The 18,132-nt window shown below is 46.8% G+C and overlaps 1 protein-coding gene across 1 annotated transcript in view; it reads left to right on the top strand.

The window, feature by feature from the left end:
• LOC144132460 (uncharacterized) overlaps positions 1-18,132 on the top strand; it is a 113,030-nt gene that overhangs the window by 83,201 nt on the left and 11,697 nt on the right. Inside the window, exons 8-10 of the mRNA XM_077664879.1 lie at positions 3,123-3,261; positions 10,622-10,743; positions 15,061-15,172. Coding sequence (XP_077521005.1) covers positions 3,123-3,261; positions 10,622-10,743; positions 15,061-15,172 — 373 coding nt within the window. The remainder of the gene's footprint in view (positions 1-3,122; positions 3,262-10,621; positions 10,744-15,060; positions 15,173-18,132) is intronic.

The following is an 18,132-nucleotide window of genomic DNA, read 5'->3' as shown; positions in this document are numbered from 1 at the left end:
CACTTGATATGAGTGCTGCAAAGGGCCCAACTGTTTTTTTCTTTGTTTCAGGTGTTCTGTAAACTGGCAGCGCGTGCGAGATTGTTCAGTTTAAAGTGCTTTGGGTGTCTTACCGAAGAAATTCAGTTTCAAAGTAACTATAATTGGCTTCGTTTAGAAGCCAAAGTGAGAAGTTTTGGCGTACTTTTAAACTTCGCAGTTTATTTGGTATGTGAAATATTTTGTAATTCAAAGATAAACATGCAACACGAGGATGCCCAGCTATGAACTGCTAGCCGGGAGCGCTTGCCGAAAAACAAAAGACAATTGCAGAAGTGTTTTTTTCCAATGCAAGTTTTTTTTATTCACAACTGCATTCCTCAAGCAATGAACATAGCGCCGTTTTTTGTTCCAAAGTACATAAATATATATATAGCATGAAGCGCTACCCAGAAAACTATAATTAACGACTGGTTCTAACATCGTGTAATATCTCATTGCAGAGTAGAACCGATATAATGCATGAGTTAAGTCCTCTAGCAGAGATGTGGGCCGATAGAACGCAGTGAACAACACAAAGTGCCGTGCCACCGTCACTTACGCTGTTACTCCTGTGTTCAATAATCGTGCCCAAGTGGGTGACGTCAGCTGCCTCAAGTCCTCTACTTTTCCTGGGGACCCTTGTGTTATTCCCATTCCGTTCTTCCTTTCCTGACATTTTTATCCCCATTACATGCTCACCACTTCAAAAAAAGGTGCGTCAAATTCATCCCGCCTTGTTAAAGCGCAGCGTTTAGAACTTGCCTGCAGCCATATGCAATGTTCAACCTGGGAACAGAATGACCTTGAATGTCTGTAATTACAGCTGTGTCAAAGAGAATTGGGTGACACATAAATGCGCAATGATAACTGGCGCGAAGACGAAGAGGAATAACACACAGAGACGGGACAAGCGGCAACTACCAACTCAGTATATTTTTCAAAAAAGCACAATATAAACCGCACCGGATTACACAAAACCGGTAGAAAAAGAGAGTGAACAAGGATAAGATACTCGCGAAGTAACATGAGGAGCGATTAAAATACTGGCAAAGACACGGTCAAAAAATCAATTATGTCTCGTTACAACCAAGTAGCTCAAAATAATGCACTGCTAAACACTGCGTGCAGTGCGAGGTACAAACAGACGCGAGCGGTCTACAGGGAGAGTGGTTCGGCTCAAGAAATGGCGTTGCATGCGTGTTTTAGGTACAGCAACACCAATAAAGAAGTACCGCGCCGGAACGTAGTCTGCGTGCGCTGTCCTCCAGTAATTGAAAACGGGAACATCCGTGTGCATCTTGGCAGGAATAATCGTAAGCAAAGAAACATGTGGTAGTGCTACGTCGTGGTAGTGGTGACCTGCTTCAACCCGCGTTCATTTTGGATATCTGACATTCGACGATGCACCTGCCTGACGGCTTGTCATCTTTTGTATGGGAAGGAAGTATTCGTCAAAGTTAACGCAGGCGCCGGCGTGAATACAATGAGTTAAGGGCTGGCTTCCATAGATAAGCTTGCAATATTATGCTGGAGAACTTTCGCAGAGCACTGTGCGCGAGCTTTTAAGTGTCCAGCTTCCATCCCTCCATTTCGAACGGACCTAAATTCGGCAAGGCACCCAATGCCCTTCTCTCCAGTTCACTCGAAACGCCTGTATTCCAGCGTTGACCAATGTTTGGTTTCGCGCAAATATTTACAGAAATACAGTACCCTTGTATGGAAGAGGGGCGAACGTAACAGTGGGCGAATGTCAGATATGCTGATCAGATTAGTAGGTTTTAAGAGGTAGATTTGCCGCAGCTGACTACACCAGGGATAATTTAAGACCACTCAGAGGGCCGTCTTTGACCAGCAGCGGACGTGGTATGGCGGTGGCTGATAATGATGATGGTGAAGCAAAGAGGCTCTTCAGAAGCTTTGACTTCCGGTCATTGTACTCAGAAAGCTGAATTTCCTGGCGGCAGCGCTCCAGCGCCCTACATGGATTCCTGCTATCTTATCCGGCCTACAGTTTATCGTTTTACACTCGCAGATACAGACATTGAGTACTGGGGCTAACAAAAAAAATTGCAAAATAATGTGTCCCTACGTGAACTGGTGACACCCGACGGCCTTAACAAAGCAATAAATATAAATGAGAATGCCCTTACAGCCAAATAGGGTTTGACACTCGAGAAGGCGGGAAAATGCTATATTCCTACATCAACTTAATTTAAGCGAAGCATCAGCAGGCTAGTGGGTCCAGGGCTCTACCTTGAGATGTGGCCTTGAAAGGTTGAGAAGATATGAATTTTGATGAGGATGCTGGGAGTGGGTTGAGGTTTGGAGTAATGTGGAATGGGAAAGTGTTTCCAATAGAGTCGAGCTCTTTTACAGGCCTCCGTAGAGCCTAATCTGGCACTCGGCTTCCAAACGAGCTTCGAAACTGCAGAACAATTGCCGGGGTCTCCAAGCTAGGCCTACCTATAACAAGGGAGGTATCCGGGTTTCCATTCGCCAAGCAAGTTCCGTCACCCCAACCTTCCTCGACTACTAGAGACCTGTGATTTCGATCTCTCTGAGGATGTACGGATCTTGCTAACCGGTTTTTTATTTGTTTGCAACTCAAGGGTCCCGATACGGGACATTTCATGAAGCTGTTTCGTGTGCGGGAACCGTCACACTTTTGGGCCCGCCGTAGCCTGCACGTATGCTTGCATGGCCAAAATTCTTGCACAATTATTTTGAATATTGCAAAGCTAGGTGGTTCCGATATAGAAATATTGAAGGTCCATTCTTCCGATATGTAGCGAAATCTTTCTTTTTACTGTTTCCATCGCTCGCATCGAGCAGTTGAGACTGCTGTAGAAAACCAACGGGGAACGCTTATGACGATGGCAAAAACGTCGATGAGAGATCTGCGGATATGTTGAGCGTTAAAGTGAAATCTTAAATAATGTGAAAAAATTCACTTAATAACACCTTCCAGTTCAAAAATGCTCTTATCCAAAATTTTTCGGTATGCCTGCCAGGAGTGGTTTAATGTCCTCTCTTCAGTCCAGAATGTCAGTATCCTGCAGCTACTGAGGTACGGGAACCCTTTTTTAAATATATATGCGCAGGTACGCTCAGGACGCCGCCGCTCAGGTGTCGAGACTGAGCCATCTGTGGAACCGCGGCGTCCGCCACTTCGGCATCCTCCACGCCTGGGACACTGCCAGCAACCTCACCTCCTATAACTACAAACTTAATTTCATCAAGGTCAGTGAGGAATGCTTTGTTAGAAGCGGTTTTGAACGTTATCTTTATTATGCGTAGGTGAACATCTCACTTAACGTGCAGGACACGAGGAATATGATACAAGTTAACGGAGCCTAATAACCCCCATGTAATGGGCGCTCGTAGGAGCACAGCTGGGATAATTAGGCGTAGATGAACACAAGAGTAGGCTTTATAATCATAGGTTGTTAGTACCGTCCATCTGTTCATTGCCCCGACAAGCAGGTAAAAATGTGAGGGAACACTTAAGCTCCACCTTATAGGCATGACGCGACAGCGTTTCGGGTTAATTCCCGTATACGCAAAAGGTCTTTCTCTATTCTACATTCATAGATCCTTGGGAGTCCTCATGCCCATCCAGGTGCAGTGATGCAGCGGTTAAGCGATGCGTCGCTGCCCCGCGATGGCAGGTGCTCCCGGTTGTGGGCCTTGTGCGGCCCAGGTTGCCCTTCCCTAGCGAACAATCATTAATTTACCTGGCACTATCTGGTTGCCAGGTTGTGATGACGCTGCAAGGTGACGTGACCAAGCTGGCCCACCTGCCTCCTAAGTTGCTCTCTGGGCACCACCTGCCGGAGTATGCTCGTGAATTCTAGCTCACCATGCCGACGCCTGATTTTCTGGAGAACCTGGCCTCGAACGCCATCCTTTTAAATGTTCTGTAGAATTTTGCAGAGGTAGCTGTTAAGGGCGCGTTTGCCGTTCTTCGACGCAGGCGTAACACAGCGCCACACTGATTAATAAACAAGCAGTAGCGTCACTCATGAAGTCAGCCCAACGCGAGACGCTGATTAGTCGGAATTCCGTGATGTACAACAGAACTTCACTGCAAAGCGCCACGAAAACGTGTCACATCGAGTGGTTCGAACACTTCAATTGACGACTGACAGCCTGCTGACGTTAAGCACACTCTGCTTTCGAAGAAGAGAATTGATAACGAAGAAGCGATGTGGTACAGCTCCGCAAGGAGCAGTCGGTGAATCTAGCGTTACGCAGTGTTAACCATGCTGCGCGATATTTTTTCTTATTTCATTTATGACAAAACTAAATACGCCGTAACATCGGTGGCTTTAAAAGAGTAGAACTGGTTGCAAAGCTATCGATCGTGCGCCACCCATGGGAGGTGTGTGACGGGTCCTCACAGTGGCGCAACCAGGTTTTACCTACGGCGTTCTTTAAGGACGCGACAAAAGCCGACGGTCAAATTGCGTCGCGGGCATAGGCACGCTACGGCCGATACACGTTTTGAGGCCTTACCACTGCACTAGCGATGGTCGGAGTGCAAGCGAATGATCGCTGCTTTTGAGGGTTAAATATTAATGGGTCACCTAAATTTCAATGTAGTCTAGCGTAATGGGGCCACAAACCGAGCATAATCAGACCTGTTACACGCAGAGAAGCTCGTCCAAAGAATTACTCTATGTCACCTATGGCATGAACACAGCCGGGATAAGCCATAAAATATTTGTGGGCAAAAGGCGTGTGGCCTTATCCGCGAATACAGGAGCTTCATTATTTAAAGATTTACTCGCCGACTGCGATACGTTGGTCTCTCTTACTTGCCAGACTGCTTCAGCGGCCAGGTAGTGGTCGACTGGCAAATGGGTTTCGGTCGATGTAGCATGTACATAATGAGGCGGTGGTTTCCAAGGCGCGTGAAAGCGAAGCGTGCCTCCAGCATGCTTTTAATTAAAGCCTTAGCGCGACACCGACAGATGCGCAAAGCAAGCACGAGCTTCCAGAGTCACTCGCGCTCGTTCATTTAAGTGAAGCCGCAAGTTTCAGAGCACCAAAAGGTGGTAAACATATTGGCTTCGTAATCACCTGACGGATTTCGTAACAACGACACAACGATTATTAGGTCAAGTTTTCGTTACTTTCCCTTAATTTGTCGAGATCTTACGGCTTTTCAGGTCCTGAAATTAGCAGAGCACCACGAGCGTTGTTTGAAGGGGCTGATGGGAATGTAAATTGTGGCAATCATTTTCTATTCCTTTCTGCACACCAACCAGTCTTGTCCGCTGGATAGCCACTGGTAGTTCCTCGTGTCGTACCCGATAACCATAGTTTAGGCTTTTTTGCTAGGCTAGTATTTTCGTTCGGTAAAAATTTTAAAATATCATTGATTTTGCTCAGCACGAAGTAGTGATGTCATGCGTGTAATTATTTTTAAAGGAAAACAAAAAAAGAGAGGGTCCTTCTCGTCTATATACCCGAAAGAATAAACTAGTGTAAGAGGCCAACTCCGCGCGCATGCCGACGCTGGGAACATTTCTTCCCATCATCGATTATCAGCAACATTCAAAGCTTGCGTGTGCCATTTAGCCCACTTGTAGGTTCTGTGACTATTGCTTCATTAGGGTCAGAAACGCGTCAGGCGAAAAATTTTAGAAAGTCTTCCGGCAAATAGATGTTTGATAATTAGTGTTTTCGCTCTTCCCTTTTATGGTTTATAGTTTATGGTGCTTTAACGTCCCAAAGCGACTGAGGCTGTGAGGGACGCCGTAAATGGCTCCGGAAATTTCGAACACGTAGGATTCTTTAAAGTGCACTGATATTACGCAGTACACGGGCCTCCAGAATTTCGGCGGTATTGAACCCGCGTCTTCCGGGTCAGCAGCCGAACGCCGTAACCACTCAGCCACCGCGGCTGCCTCCCTCTTGCTTTTTCTAGGTTTCCATTGAAATAGCGGCTGTTTGAAAGCGAACCAAAAACCTCTAGATTTCTTATTAAATATCAAAGGACGGAAATGGCGGCATCCGTGGTCTTTTCTTTTTCGATTATACCAGCAGCCTTTGCGCGTCTTTATCAGGGTGGCAGCGAATGTACTGTGATGCTGGTCTGGTCACTCCGGTGAGAGCTTGCCACTGCCTAAAGTCACTATCGCTTGCGGTACAAGTTATGTGAGACGCATTCGCGTAGGAAATACTCACTGTGCGTTTTTGTGGAGCTCGTTGTTGCACAGTTTTATTAATGCCAACCCGATTTCCCTCGCTATATTTGGCTCAAACAAGACTTCAAAACTGTTCGATGAACAGAAGAGCAGAAATGTACTTATGTCGCGGTTCACTTTCATTTTACACCTTATTGCTGCGTCTGAATGTGAACTCCTGTCCTTATATGTCCAACGCTCGGACTCGGAAGGCAGCGAACATCTTGGACTCTCTCCTTATTGTCTCCGTTAAACCGTAGGAGCTGCTGGACGCTAACAAAACTGGAACATGAGGAAGGGACTATATCATAACAACATATGTGAAATGTACAGAGTGTTTACAGATGAAGTTTCATTTTTTTTACCGCGATTGCGTAAAATGCCCCGTTACCCAGAAAATCCAGGGGGTGTCGGCGTCGTTCGCGTTGTGAGAAAAAAAAGCTCGAGCATGGCTGTGGCAGGTGATGCCGAGAAAGCAAGCTAGCAGCAAGGTGGGCCACCTTGGTCTCGTGACCTTGCGGCGTCATCGCAACCTGTCCACCGGAGATTGAGCAAACTGCCCACCGAGGCAGGCTACAGTTTAATTACTGATTAGTAGCTAGGGAAGAGCAACCTTTGCCACACAACGCCCACCGCTGGGAGCACCTGCAATTACAGGTGCGCATCGCTTAAGTGCTGTAACAGTGCGCCCGGAGGGATTTGAGGACTTCCAGGGTTATGTGAATGTAAAGTATAAAATTACCTCCTGCATACATGGGAATTAACGCATTGCGCTATCCCGTCATATCCTTCAGGCGGAGCTCTAGTGTTCCGTCCAATTTTTTTTTCAAAGAAGCACCAGTTGTAGACAAAACCCACGATACGCGCTCATGAACGGCGCCCTTCTGTCACATAATCTTTGGAATCTCTGCCCTTTCACTTGCTTTATGCGCGGCCGTTTCCTTGAACGTCTTAGTCACGCCGGTCGGGCTTAGTAGTCATCTAGCGCTATCCAGTGAGCTAAGAGACGCTTCTATTTTCTTCCGTATTCGCTCTTTAGTTGCTTTCAGTTTTTCTTTAGAGCCGGCTAATTATTTTTCGTTGTAAAAGCACTATTAAAACCTAATAAAATATTTGCATGATCACTGTCTTCTTTTAGAGCGCATTTGGTTAAGATGCGTCAGGAACGGGAACAGAAACGCGTACCGCTGTCTTTAGCACGATTGCCGTCTTGGTGCCTCCGACGGCCCATCTGTACTGACGTTTGTAACGCCCCCTGTTGCCCTGCGGAATTAAAATGGTCATTTACACTCCATGGATGAGAAGAGGATGATCTTAACGTGGCGACACTGCGAGCATGAGAGACTTGTTGAAACAACGAAACAGCTCGCCTGTTTTTTTGAAGGTGTAAGCCTTTCTTGGCACATTACAGAGAGAGACAAATAAATTTATTGACCATGGGATTTGGAAAACGTAGGTACCTGGGTCCCTGCATGACCACACTGCGCTATACTTTCATTAGTTCATACAGTACCACGACGTGGGCGGCCCGGTCAGTCCCGATCTTCTTCCTGGCCAGGTCCGTCGAGTGCTGTAGGATCTCCCATACCTCCCAAGTGATCAGGAGCTTCAGGCCCCGCGGGGGCGGGTCCTTAAGGGAATTCAAGGGGAACGTGGGTAAGAGTAGCGTGGCGGTGAGTGCACTGTGTACAGGAGGGGGTGTATGCTCCCGTGTGGATGCGGGAAAGGAAATAAGGGGAGGTAAGGGTACAAGTCTGGAGGCGGCATCATAATATTTGGCGATAATTGTCAAGGCAATGATGGAGTGGGGGTATAGCTGGCGTTTGGCACGATATGACTGGGTCAGTTCACTGAAAGAGTGCATGCGCTCCCGGCAGAGGCTGGCTCCAACTCCGCCGCCACCGGATTGATAAGACCTCGGGCGTGCTCATTGGCGGCCTCGTTGCCAGGGTTCCCAGAGTGCGCAGACACCCAGATTAGCTCCGCATGGCGGGGCGCGTTTATGGGGGGCGAGCTGAGGATGCGGAAATTTGTCTTTCATGGACTCAGACTCGTGAAAAATTAGGAGTGCAGTTTTTGAGTCGGTAAGGACATACTGGGCATGAGTGTGTGTAAGAGCAAGAGCGATTGCCGCCTCTTCCGAGGATTCCGGGGTGTATGTGGCTGGAAAGTGAGAAGTGGAGATGGGTGGGTTGGAGAGCGTAGACAACGACTGCAATTGTCGCGTCTTCACCCGTGCAGGCTGCGTCCACGCATACGGCCGGCGTCGACTTCCAAACAGTAGTCTTTGTGGAGAGCTTTGCACAGGCTATGCGGCAGGCCCAGTGATAGGTGGCATGGGTGCTCTGAAGGAGAGGTTTTACTAGGAGCTGTGTGTATGGGGTGGGGGATTGGCAGTAGTGTGGGGTCGGCTACTGGTATGCGAATGTGGAGGGTCTCCAGTATGTGACGTGCTGCAAAAGGTTGAGGTAGGCGAATGTATTGCGCTGTTCTGTGGGCCTCTATGAGTTCGTGTACAGTGCTGCGGAGGCCAAGCTGGAGAGGTTTAGTTATATGGGTGCTAGGGGGATCGTGCAGGGCTATCTTGTAAGCTTTACGGAGCAGAGCATCTAGTGTGGCGATTTCTTGTCTGAGTCGGAGGTACGGGACTGCGTAGAAGAAGCGACTGCGGATAAACTCATGAGACGGCACAAATCGTGCTCCTTCATGCTGCAGTGTTAGCTGGCAATTCCGTGCATGAGGTGCGAGAGCGCTTCTGTCATCCGCTTGAGTTTCATGATAATGAAAGTGTTCCACCCGTTTTTCTGGATGTGAGGGCCCAGTATGCGGAGTGCGTCAACTTCCGGGACAGGGCGTCCGCCCAGAGTAACTCTGATGTTGGCTGTGGGAGGGGTACGTGGTGAGTGGCATATGAATTGGAGCGGGGACTTTACAGGAGAACAGGAGACCTATGCTGTGTGCGCGGTGTTGTATTTTGCTTGTAGTGGTTTGTAAGGTTTCCTCTATGGCGCTATCACTGCCGTCGGTGGCTCACAGAGTGATTTCGTCCGCATAGAGGGTTTGTAGAAGGTGAGGTATATTGTGAAGAACGCTTGCTATGGGAATGAGTGTGGCATTGAACAGGAATTGGGAGAGTACAGAATCCTGCGGGGTGCCCACTCCTCTAAGGGTGTAGGGAGGGGACGCATGGGGGCCCTTGTGAACCTCAGCCGTGCATCCCAAGAGGAAAGCTTGTTTGTAGGCGCACATGCGGACGCCTACATTGAGGTGAAGAGAGCCGCCATAATAGCCTGGTGTTCTACGTGATCAAAGGCCTTGGATAAGTCCAGGGCCGGCTTTAGTATACGCGACGATGAGAGGGTAAAAGATGTCATGCGTCAATTGAAGCATGACATCTTGGGCAGAGAGACGCGGGTGGATGCCTACCATGCTCTGCTGGTATAGTCTGTTTAAGGCAACATGCTCGAGAAGTTCCCCGTTGCACGATGTTGGGGATGATGGGGATGAAGATATTGGCGTGGCACCAGGGCTTTGGAAGGGTGCCCTATCTCCAACAGTGGTTACAATATTCTGCACTCTGTGTGATCGACTGATCATCTAGGTTACGGGACATAGGGTTGGTGATTCTGCCTTCTCCTCGTGCAGAACTTGTGCGGAGGTTTTGGAGGGCCATGCAGACCTCTTGTTCCGTGGGGTCGGCGTCCAGAACCTCATTCTTGGCTCCTGTGTAGGGCGAAAGATGGGAGGACATGCCGGGTGCAGTGTGTGTAGTCCGGCGTTCGTCCAAAAGGTTGTCCGTTGAGACTATGGAATTATGCATGAGGCGTGTAATGTGATGTTGTGAGGCTGTGCATGAGTGTGTAGTGTCTATGAGGTGCCGCAGGAGTTGCCATGCGTTCTTCGTAGAGAGTTTACCGGCTACGCTGTTGCACACCTCACCACAGTTAGCGGGGTGTAGCTCCTCGGCGTGTGCAGTTATTTGTGCCTGTTGCGCGGCCAGCCGGCGTGATGTGGACAGAAGTTGCAGACGGATGTTGCCCGCCCGAACTGTCAATCATAAATAGTATGGTAAATAAAGTAAAATGGGAAAATTTTTTAAACATCTATTCATAAGCAACATATATGTAACAAAACCCAAAAATAAAATAAAAATGAAAAAGTATATAAAGAACATAAACAGCCAAAAATAAACATTCTGGAAATAAAAATAAATGAAATAAAAAACGTATAAAAACCATAAATATAAATAAAACAGATATGAAAAACTCTAGGATTAAAACGAACAATGGCGGGAGAAAGAGAGGACAGGGAAAGGCTTTCGCATTTTCGCTCTTAAGAAGACTTAAGGGCAATCACAATTTTCTTTTCTCGGGACAATGTTGCCGACAGCTTATGCGCTTATTTTGCAGGAGGCTAAAAAAACGCAAACCGCGCTGGGAAGTGGCAGCACCGTACACATGGCGTTGGGATTCCAGGTGAAGAAAAGAAGCGAGTCAAGCAAGACCAGGAATATCTTGAGTTACATTCAAAAGTGAGACCTTCTCATTTTTGGCTACTACAAACATCGCATAGAAGCAGGAGTAGTCGCTAGCATTTGGGCTTAAGCAATATTTCCTGCCAGTTGGATTAAAACAAAAAACAATCAAACACACAGCGCGATGCGTGAACATGTTGAAACTAGTCCTTCAGTGGTGCCATGCAGGACGTATGTACGTATGAAGCCAATGCGTAAGCGTTAAGCCTCAACCAAAACCAGCATGAACAATTGCTTCGGGATCACGCCACACGAAAAGACGCGCCACTTTCCTAACTTTTGAGGTTTGTTTGAGACAGGACGCCACCATCTGGAAGACGAAGTAACTAGCGTTAGCTGTTTGGTTTACTAGCTGAAGAGAGCGAAAAATAACGCGCCGCTCGTCTCGACAAACGGAATGTAAGACCCTTTGAAACGGAGAGGATTGCCACCATGCTCAGCTACGCGTGCACGCACGCCGACTAGCGAAATAATCGCAGTCTAGCGCAATCTACCAGAGAAATTACGATGCACGTCTACCCATTGTTTAGTTGCACCCCCTCAATAACGTCCCAAACGGAATTTGCTTCGTTTGGGGGGTCAAGGTAGGCCTAGAATTCGGTTTCAGGTGCGATATGGTAACGCTTCAACTAGTAATGCATCTATACAATGTTTACCTATTATTTAACTGCGGTTTTATTTTACAACCCATAGGGCTATATTTGCCTACCAAATTCGATACACAACTTTCCCCGGATGGGTGGGTGCCCCTGTGTTGTAGTATATATATATAGCGGAACGAATGCATACCTGTATAGCCGTCCGTAGCGGGACAGTTTTCCTACCCGTTATAGAATGTTTTTGGTGAGGGGGGAAAGAGATGAGAGGACACAACAAATTTTAATGGCCGCCATCATGGATTCGAGAAACCGAAACTATGCTGCCATTTCGCCCGCTGACGTCATACTCACATAGTTCCACCTCTATCCACCCGTATTGGAGCGCGACGTCATCAATGGCACGCGGCAGGTGGTTGTTTCTACAATGCTATTACAGATGGCGCTACAAGTCTCAATACGAAAAATCCAGGGTTCGACGGAAACCCGTCTGGTCGGGTACGTTCATGGCGGAAAATCTTCAAGCGCCGACCAATCGTTAAAAAGATGACGTTTCGGCCCCGGCTTACAAGGCCCCCGTAAGCCGGGGCCGAAACGTTATCTTTTTAACGATTGGTCGGCGCTTTAAGATTTTCCGCCAAGTCTCAATACGAGATGCGCGTTTTCTAGTGGCTGCCACAGATGGCGCTTTGATCTCAGGCTGGTAGGAAACTTCACGAAGTCTCGAAACGTAATGAGTAGTTGCTGCCACAGATGGCGCTGTGCTCAAAGTTTGTAGCAAAGCCCACAAAATCTCGAAACGTGATGAGTAAGTGCTAACGTTCTTAAAAACCAATAGCAGCGTTCTTTTGAAGAAGAAAAAAAGCTTTTTATCGCGAAAGGAATACTACGCCAGGTCTAACCGCTCGTCGTAACCGCATATCATTCAGCTGCCTGCCCCTAGTCAATGTCATGCTACGATTTGCTTCGGCTACTTGTTATTTGATCATCCCTTTCCTCTGAGCCGCCGCGGTGGCTGAGTTGTTATGGCGCTCGGCTGCCGGCCCGAAAGACGCGTGTTGAATCCCGGCCGCGGCGGTCGCATTTCGATGGAGGCGAAATTCTTGAGGCCCGTGTACTGTGCGATGTCAGTGCACGTTAAAGAACCCCAGGTGGTCGAAATTTCCGGAGCCCTTCACTACGGCGTCTCTCATAGCCTGAGTCGTTTTGGGACGTTAAACCCCCATAAACCAAACCAATCCAAACCATTCCTCTTACACCACTTGAAGCGTAACGGAAGCTCAAGTGATTTTTTAGAATTCCCAGTTTTTCAGGAATTCGAATGTATGAAGCTTCTAGGAACACGTCTACTTAGGGCAGGTAGTGACAGCTGATCCGGATCATGAGAGGGAAATAACTAGAAGGATGAGAATGGGGTGGAGCGCACACGGCAGGTTCTCTCAGATCATGAACGACACTTCACCAATACCCCTAAAGAGAAAAGTGTGCAACTGCTGCATCTTACCGGCACTCACCTACAAGGCACAAATGTGGAGGATAACGGAAAGGGTTCAGCTTAAGTTAAGGACCACGCAGCGAACCATGGAGATAAAAATGATAGGTGTAACGTTATGAAACCTGACGCTGGCAGACTGCTTGAGGGAACAAACGCGTGTAATTGCCATCCTAGTCGAAATCAAGAGGAAGAAATGGGCTTGAGCAGGGCATGTGATGCGAAGGCAAGATAACCGCTTGTCCTTAAGGGTAACGGAGTGGATAGCAAGAGAAGGCAAGCATAGCAGGGGGTGGCAGAAGGATAGGTGGGCGGACGAAATTAGGAAGTTTGCAGGCATAGGGTGGACGCAGCTGGCAAAGGACAGGGTTAATTCGAGAGACAGAGAGGCATTTGCCCTGCAGTGGGTGTAGACAGGCTGATGATGATGATGATGAAATGCTAGAGCCAAACGCTTTCGCAGGTTCTACCTGAATGTTTCACACTTTCGGCCCTTTTAATGTCATCGAATTATAAAATCTCTTGAGTTGCCCTGAAGCAAACTGCACACAAATGTAGCGCAAAATTCATGCCTCTGGTCTCGTATCCGGAATGCGACGAAAGGAACGTTATGAATCGTTCCATAATTAATAGCTTGTATACCTCGTGGCGTCATATGAAAGTAGGAGTGTATTGCCTAATGTATATGTGCTCAGTTTGTTTTTATTAGGAGAAACAGGAAGTGAGTATCGGAAATGTTGAATTGATTGTAGGATTTTTATAGATAAACAGCTGTGGTCCATGACTGAATCGGTACTGGATGACTTTTTATTACTTTCAACCACCTATGGTACGTTAAGATGCACATAAATTTTCGTGCATGGGCGCTTCTTTATCTTTTCTGAGTATATATGCCTGCCGCGGCTGGAATAGAAGGCGCGAGTAATCGGGTTTCGTCTCTTTGTGAGCGTACTTCTTGTGTAGGCAGCAGACACGCTAGAAGTCAGGATATGTTCGTTCAGGGAAGCAATCAAATCGCTGTGGCGCGTTTTGTTAGCGTTCGGCTTGGATGCAGCTCGTCGTTCTGGCAGTCGGAATCCACCCCTAGAGCCGGAAGCATTGACGCTTGAGAGACGCGTGATAGTCTTTAGCGAGCGATAAGCTTAATTTATTAATGAACAGTAGCTATTTACCTATAACAAGACTCTGCTGATGGAAGTTTGCGGTGAAACCTTAGCATGCAGAAGCCCGTCTGTAGTCCTCAGATCACTAGAGATATCTGCGCATTTTTTTTTTTGACGATCGCATAACTGCAGCGCGCCTGACGAAGGATCACACCTGCTTCGTGGGGACGGCCTGAAATGAAGCGTGTCTCTCTAAACTTCGTTAGATCCTCCAAACGTCGCAACTTCTGGCGCCCTTGGTGTGAAGGCTGCACCAAAGATAAGACGGGGCCAGCAAAAATTGGTACCAGCGCTTAATGAGCCCAAAGGCCAAACAGCACTCAAATAACCAAATCCCACGGTAGAGCGTGCGCTAACCGGTTTGCTAACCGATTCTGGAGAGGATAGCATTACTAGGCTGTTTAAACCCACTTGATTAAATATACATCGCGCGAAATATTCCTAAGCTTTGACTTCAGTCAATTTTAGAAAAGACTGAGCTCACGAAACACAAGTCGTTTGCAGTTTATAACATCGTAAGGCTTCCGGAGGTGTTAATTGCCGCTCATGGCAATAACATGTACACTTCAGCACTGCTGTATATTTGGGGGCTTCTCTGTGGAAGCCCACTTTTTCTGGTGAAATGTCTTTTAGGTGGCCGGGGTGTGGCAGAACTATTGACGAAATAAACGCCTTGTGTAAGTGTACAACCTCTAATTTACAAACAGTGCCAAAGAAAGCAAGTGCTTTAAAATAAGACATTTAATTTTCCGCGTTCGGGGTTGGTGGTTTTAGTGTCTCTCTTTAAAGCGATCCTAATTGCTCGCACAAATGACAAACAAGGAACTAATACAAGGATGGCAGGGATAATCTAGTAATAAGGAAGATAGCGAAAAACTGCAGTAAACGATGATGTCAAGGACAAAAATGAATTGAGCAACTTGGAGTGGGGGTGGGCCAAACACAGGTGACAGATACGGTGGGCGACCTGTTAAAACGAAAGAGTTTGCTTAAAGCAATTCCGTGAGCTTGTGCTATTAGAAATAACGTTTCTTCTCTTGTTCTTCTCTTGTTTTTTTTTCAGAAATTACCCTGTAACCATCCTTATTACGGTCACTCACACAATCAGGGCTGTAAAGAACGACTACTCCGAAGGGCCTACTTCGTGGGCCAACAGCCATGTTTCGTACTCATTGGTGAGCGTGGTATCCAACAGTTGTGTTTCTTGAGGCACGGCCTCGGTCTGCGAGATATTCACGTGTATAACAACACAGACCCCTCATGCTTTCACCCTACAGCGATTAGAGCCGCCCCCTGAAAGCCCCTGTCAATTGCCGAAGTTGTACCATCCGGTTCGATTCTTTCAGAGCTTACTTTTGAATTCCTAATTGCAAAATTAAATGCAGACTCTCTTGAGTGTAAAGGTGCCTCGCTACCCAAACGACGACTTCCAATACCCATGATTAATTTCGAGGGGAAAAAGTCGTTGTATTAAAAATAACAAAATGATGAAGAGGTTTACGTTTCGGGAGGAGCCACCCCTAACAGGGCAACGCAAGTTTAATAAAGCTCTGCGCCCCTCAAAATACTAGACACATCTACGCGAAACATTATCCGTAAGCCATGACAATATCCAACCTATGCAAGTAGTGAACGAGCGAAGCAGTGAAGTCTGAAAACAGTACATAGTTCATCATATCTGCTGCGCATTGTGCCTGTGGGGATCTATGCTTCTAGTTCTCAAAATTGCGCAAGCAACTTGCACATTTACATTGTTGCAGATAAGTCAGCCGTGCAATACGTCCGTTTACCCGCGGCGGTAGCTCACTGTCTTTAGCGTACGGCTGCTTATTCCAACGCTGCGAATTAGACTCTGCCGCGACGGCATTGCTTCGACGGAGGCAAAATACAATTACGCATGCGTGCTATGCGACATGAGCGCACCGTAAACAACACCAGGTGCTCTAAATTATTATGGGGGCCTCATTGCGGCCTCACTCATAGCCTAAATCACATCGACACTTTAAATACTCCGAAATCCTACACGCTGAGTACTTGCCAGATGAAAACAAATACCGTTGTAGAAAATGTGTTTAGCGCACTCTTCCTTCCTCCTAAAATTGTTCATTGTCTTTCATATTTAGTGCCACAGTTATAAAACCGGAAGTCACCTCGGAATGACCAACGTATGCTGATAAGTAATGTCCCGTGTGCCTTTAGTGCAAGAGGGCTTGTTTCGTTCCTTACCCGAAATGGCAGAGAATGTGCAGTTTCGCGTCGTAGATCCTCTGTGTCAATTATGAACCGCAAGTACCCATCACGAGGAAGTCGAAGTCTGGGTAACGCTAGTCCAAGCGAACGTTCAGGACCCTTATCTTCCCGTGGCCTTTGTTGGTAAACACGTGCACTGCACGGCTGAGTTATATATAACATGGCATGCGTAAGCTTGCTAGTATACGTTTGAAAAATAGAAGCATGGATCCACACAGGCACAAGGTGGAGCCGTCCTCAGTTCCTTCTGGAGGGTGCTTCCGGTGTCCACGTTGCGCATATAGTGATAACCGCAAATTTTACGACAAATATCTGCACCAGTTTGATTTCCGGTCACATGGTATACGATCCTCGGCTTGCTTATAGGCAAAAGAAAGATAAATAATTTGTGGATACCTGGAATTATGTCTCTTTACAATAGCTTACATTACAAAAATCTCTATACATTTTTTTTAAGCGAAATGATATTGTAGTTCTCTTTTCGTTTTTAGTGCGACAAAGACAGCATCCACTTCATCCGTGCCCACCCCAAAGAAATAAATGGTGGTGGTTCAGCTCTCGTTAAACATGGAGTGACGCGATAGCTACAGCTGGCCGAGTGAAACTTGCTCAGTTCAATTGCAAATTCAGTCTTTCGCCCCTCCGTTTCTCTGGGCGTTCCTTCTTCATCTTCGCCCCACTTGACATGACGCATGCGCACAGGTGTTGCAGCTCGGTTTCGCCGGGGCGCCGCGCCCCGGCAGCTGCCCTGCACCGCTCGACCAACCACGTGACAACGTGGTGGCGCAGCCACGGGGTGGCGGCGCCGCCACGCTAAAGGCTCGAAATGCTACCGTAGTGTAGCTATCAGTACAAAACTACACATTATGTAGTGTTGAACATCATTGGATGAAGTGGCTGCAACCACTAGAGGGTGGGAGGGGGGATAGTCATCTTCCACGAATTTCACTGCCTTATCTCCAATTTCTCGAACTTTTTACTCATATAAGTACTTGGTACCTTATATTATTATTGAGGCATCCGTTGCATACGCCTTCAAGTGGCCTCCATCTCTTACACCACCTCGATTATTTTGATACACAGTAAAAAAAAATAAAACACCTAAAACTAGTCTTAGTACTGAGAAATCTGTCCTAATATCGGGATCCTGCATTTCGTGAATCTTCGCATAGCTAGTTGCAATTTTACCTTTTGTGAAAGCAGAGGTAAATATGAAAAAAATATTTTTTCAGCGTCACTCGATAACATTGAGCATTACTCTGAATATAGCTCTTATATTTCCATACCTTAGATTAGGCTTTCTGGCACTCCCAGCCTATACCAATAGCAAGCTGGTGTGTGTTACTATTCTCTTGACGAACTCAATATTCTCGCTGGAGGAAAATTTGATAAATATACATCAAGAAGACCAACTGTGACAAGGATTAATTACGGTCTTCGTACACACTACTTCAGATTGGACACGGCGTTCTAGATTTCAGGAAAACTTGTGAATGATTCCAGTGATATGCAGTCGTTATGAAAAAGAAATAAGCCAACTGCAAACAATTTAAAGCTCTTGTACTTGCAAAATAGTCAAACTAAATACACTGAGTGGATATGTATCAGAGGTGCAGTGGTGTATATAATTTTTTACAAATTAAATTTTCGGCCTGAGCAAAATTGATCGCGTCTACATTGGAGGCCATTTTTCTTTGTATACAAGAAGTTTGATATTAGTAAGCTCGCATACACAAATGTGGTTGGAACGGCGTGAAAGTGTTTTGCTAATATATCACCGCCTATACGTCTTACATAATGCAGCGAGTCAGGCACGAAAATTCATTTGTAGAAATTTATAGCCGCCACTGCACCTCTTAAACATATCCATTAAGTGTGTGATTTA

The sequence above is a fragment of the Amblyomma americanum genome, chromosome 5 (assembly GCF_052857255.1).
Source record: "Amblyomma americanum isolate KBUSLIRL-KWMA chromosome 5, ASM5285725v1, whole genome shotgun sequence".
NCBI classification, from domain to species: Eukaryota; Metazoa; Arthropoda; class Arachnida; order Ixodida; family Ixodidae; genus Amblyomma; species Amblyomma americanum.
This window is presented reverse-complemented; position numbering and strand designations above follow the sequence as displayed.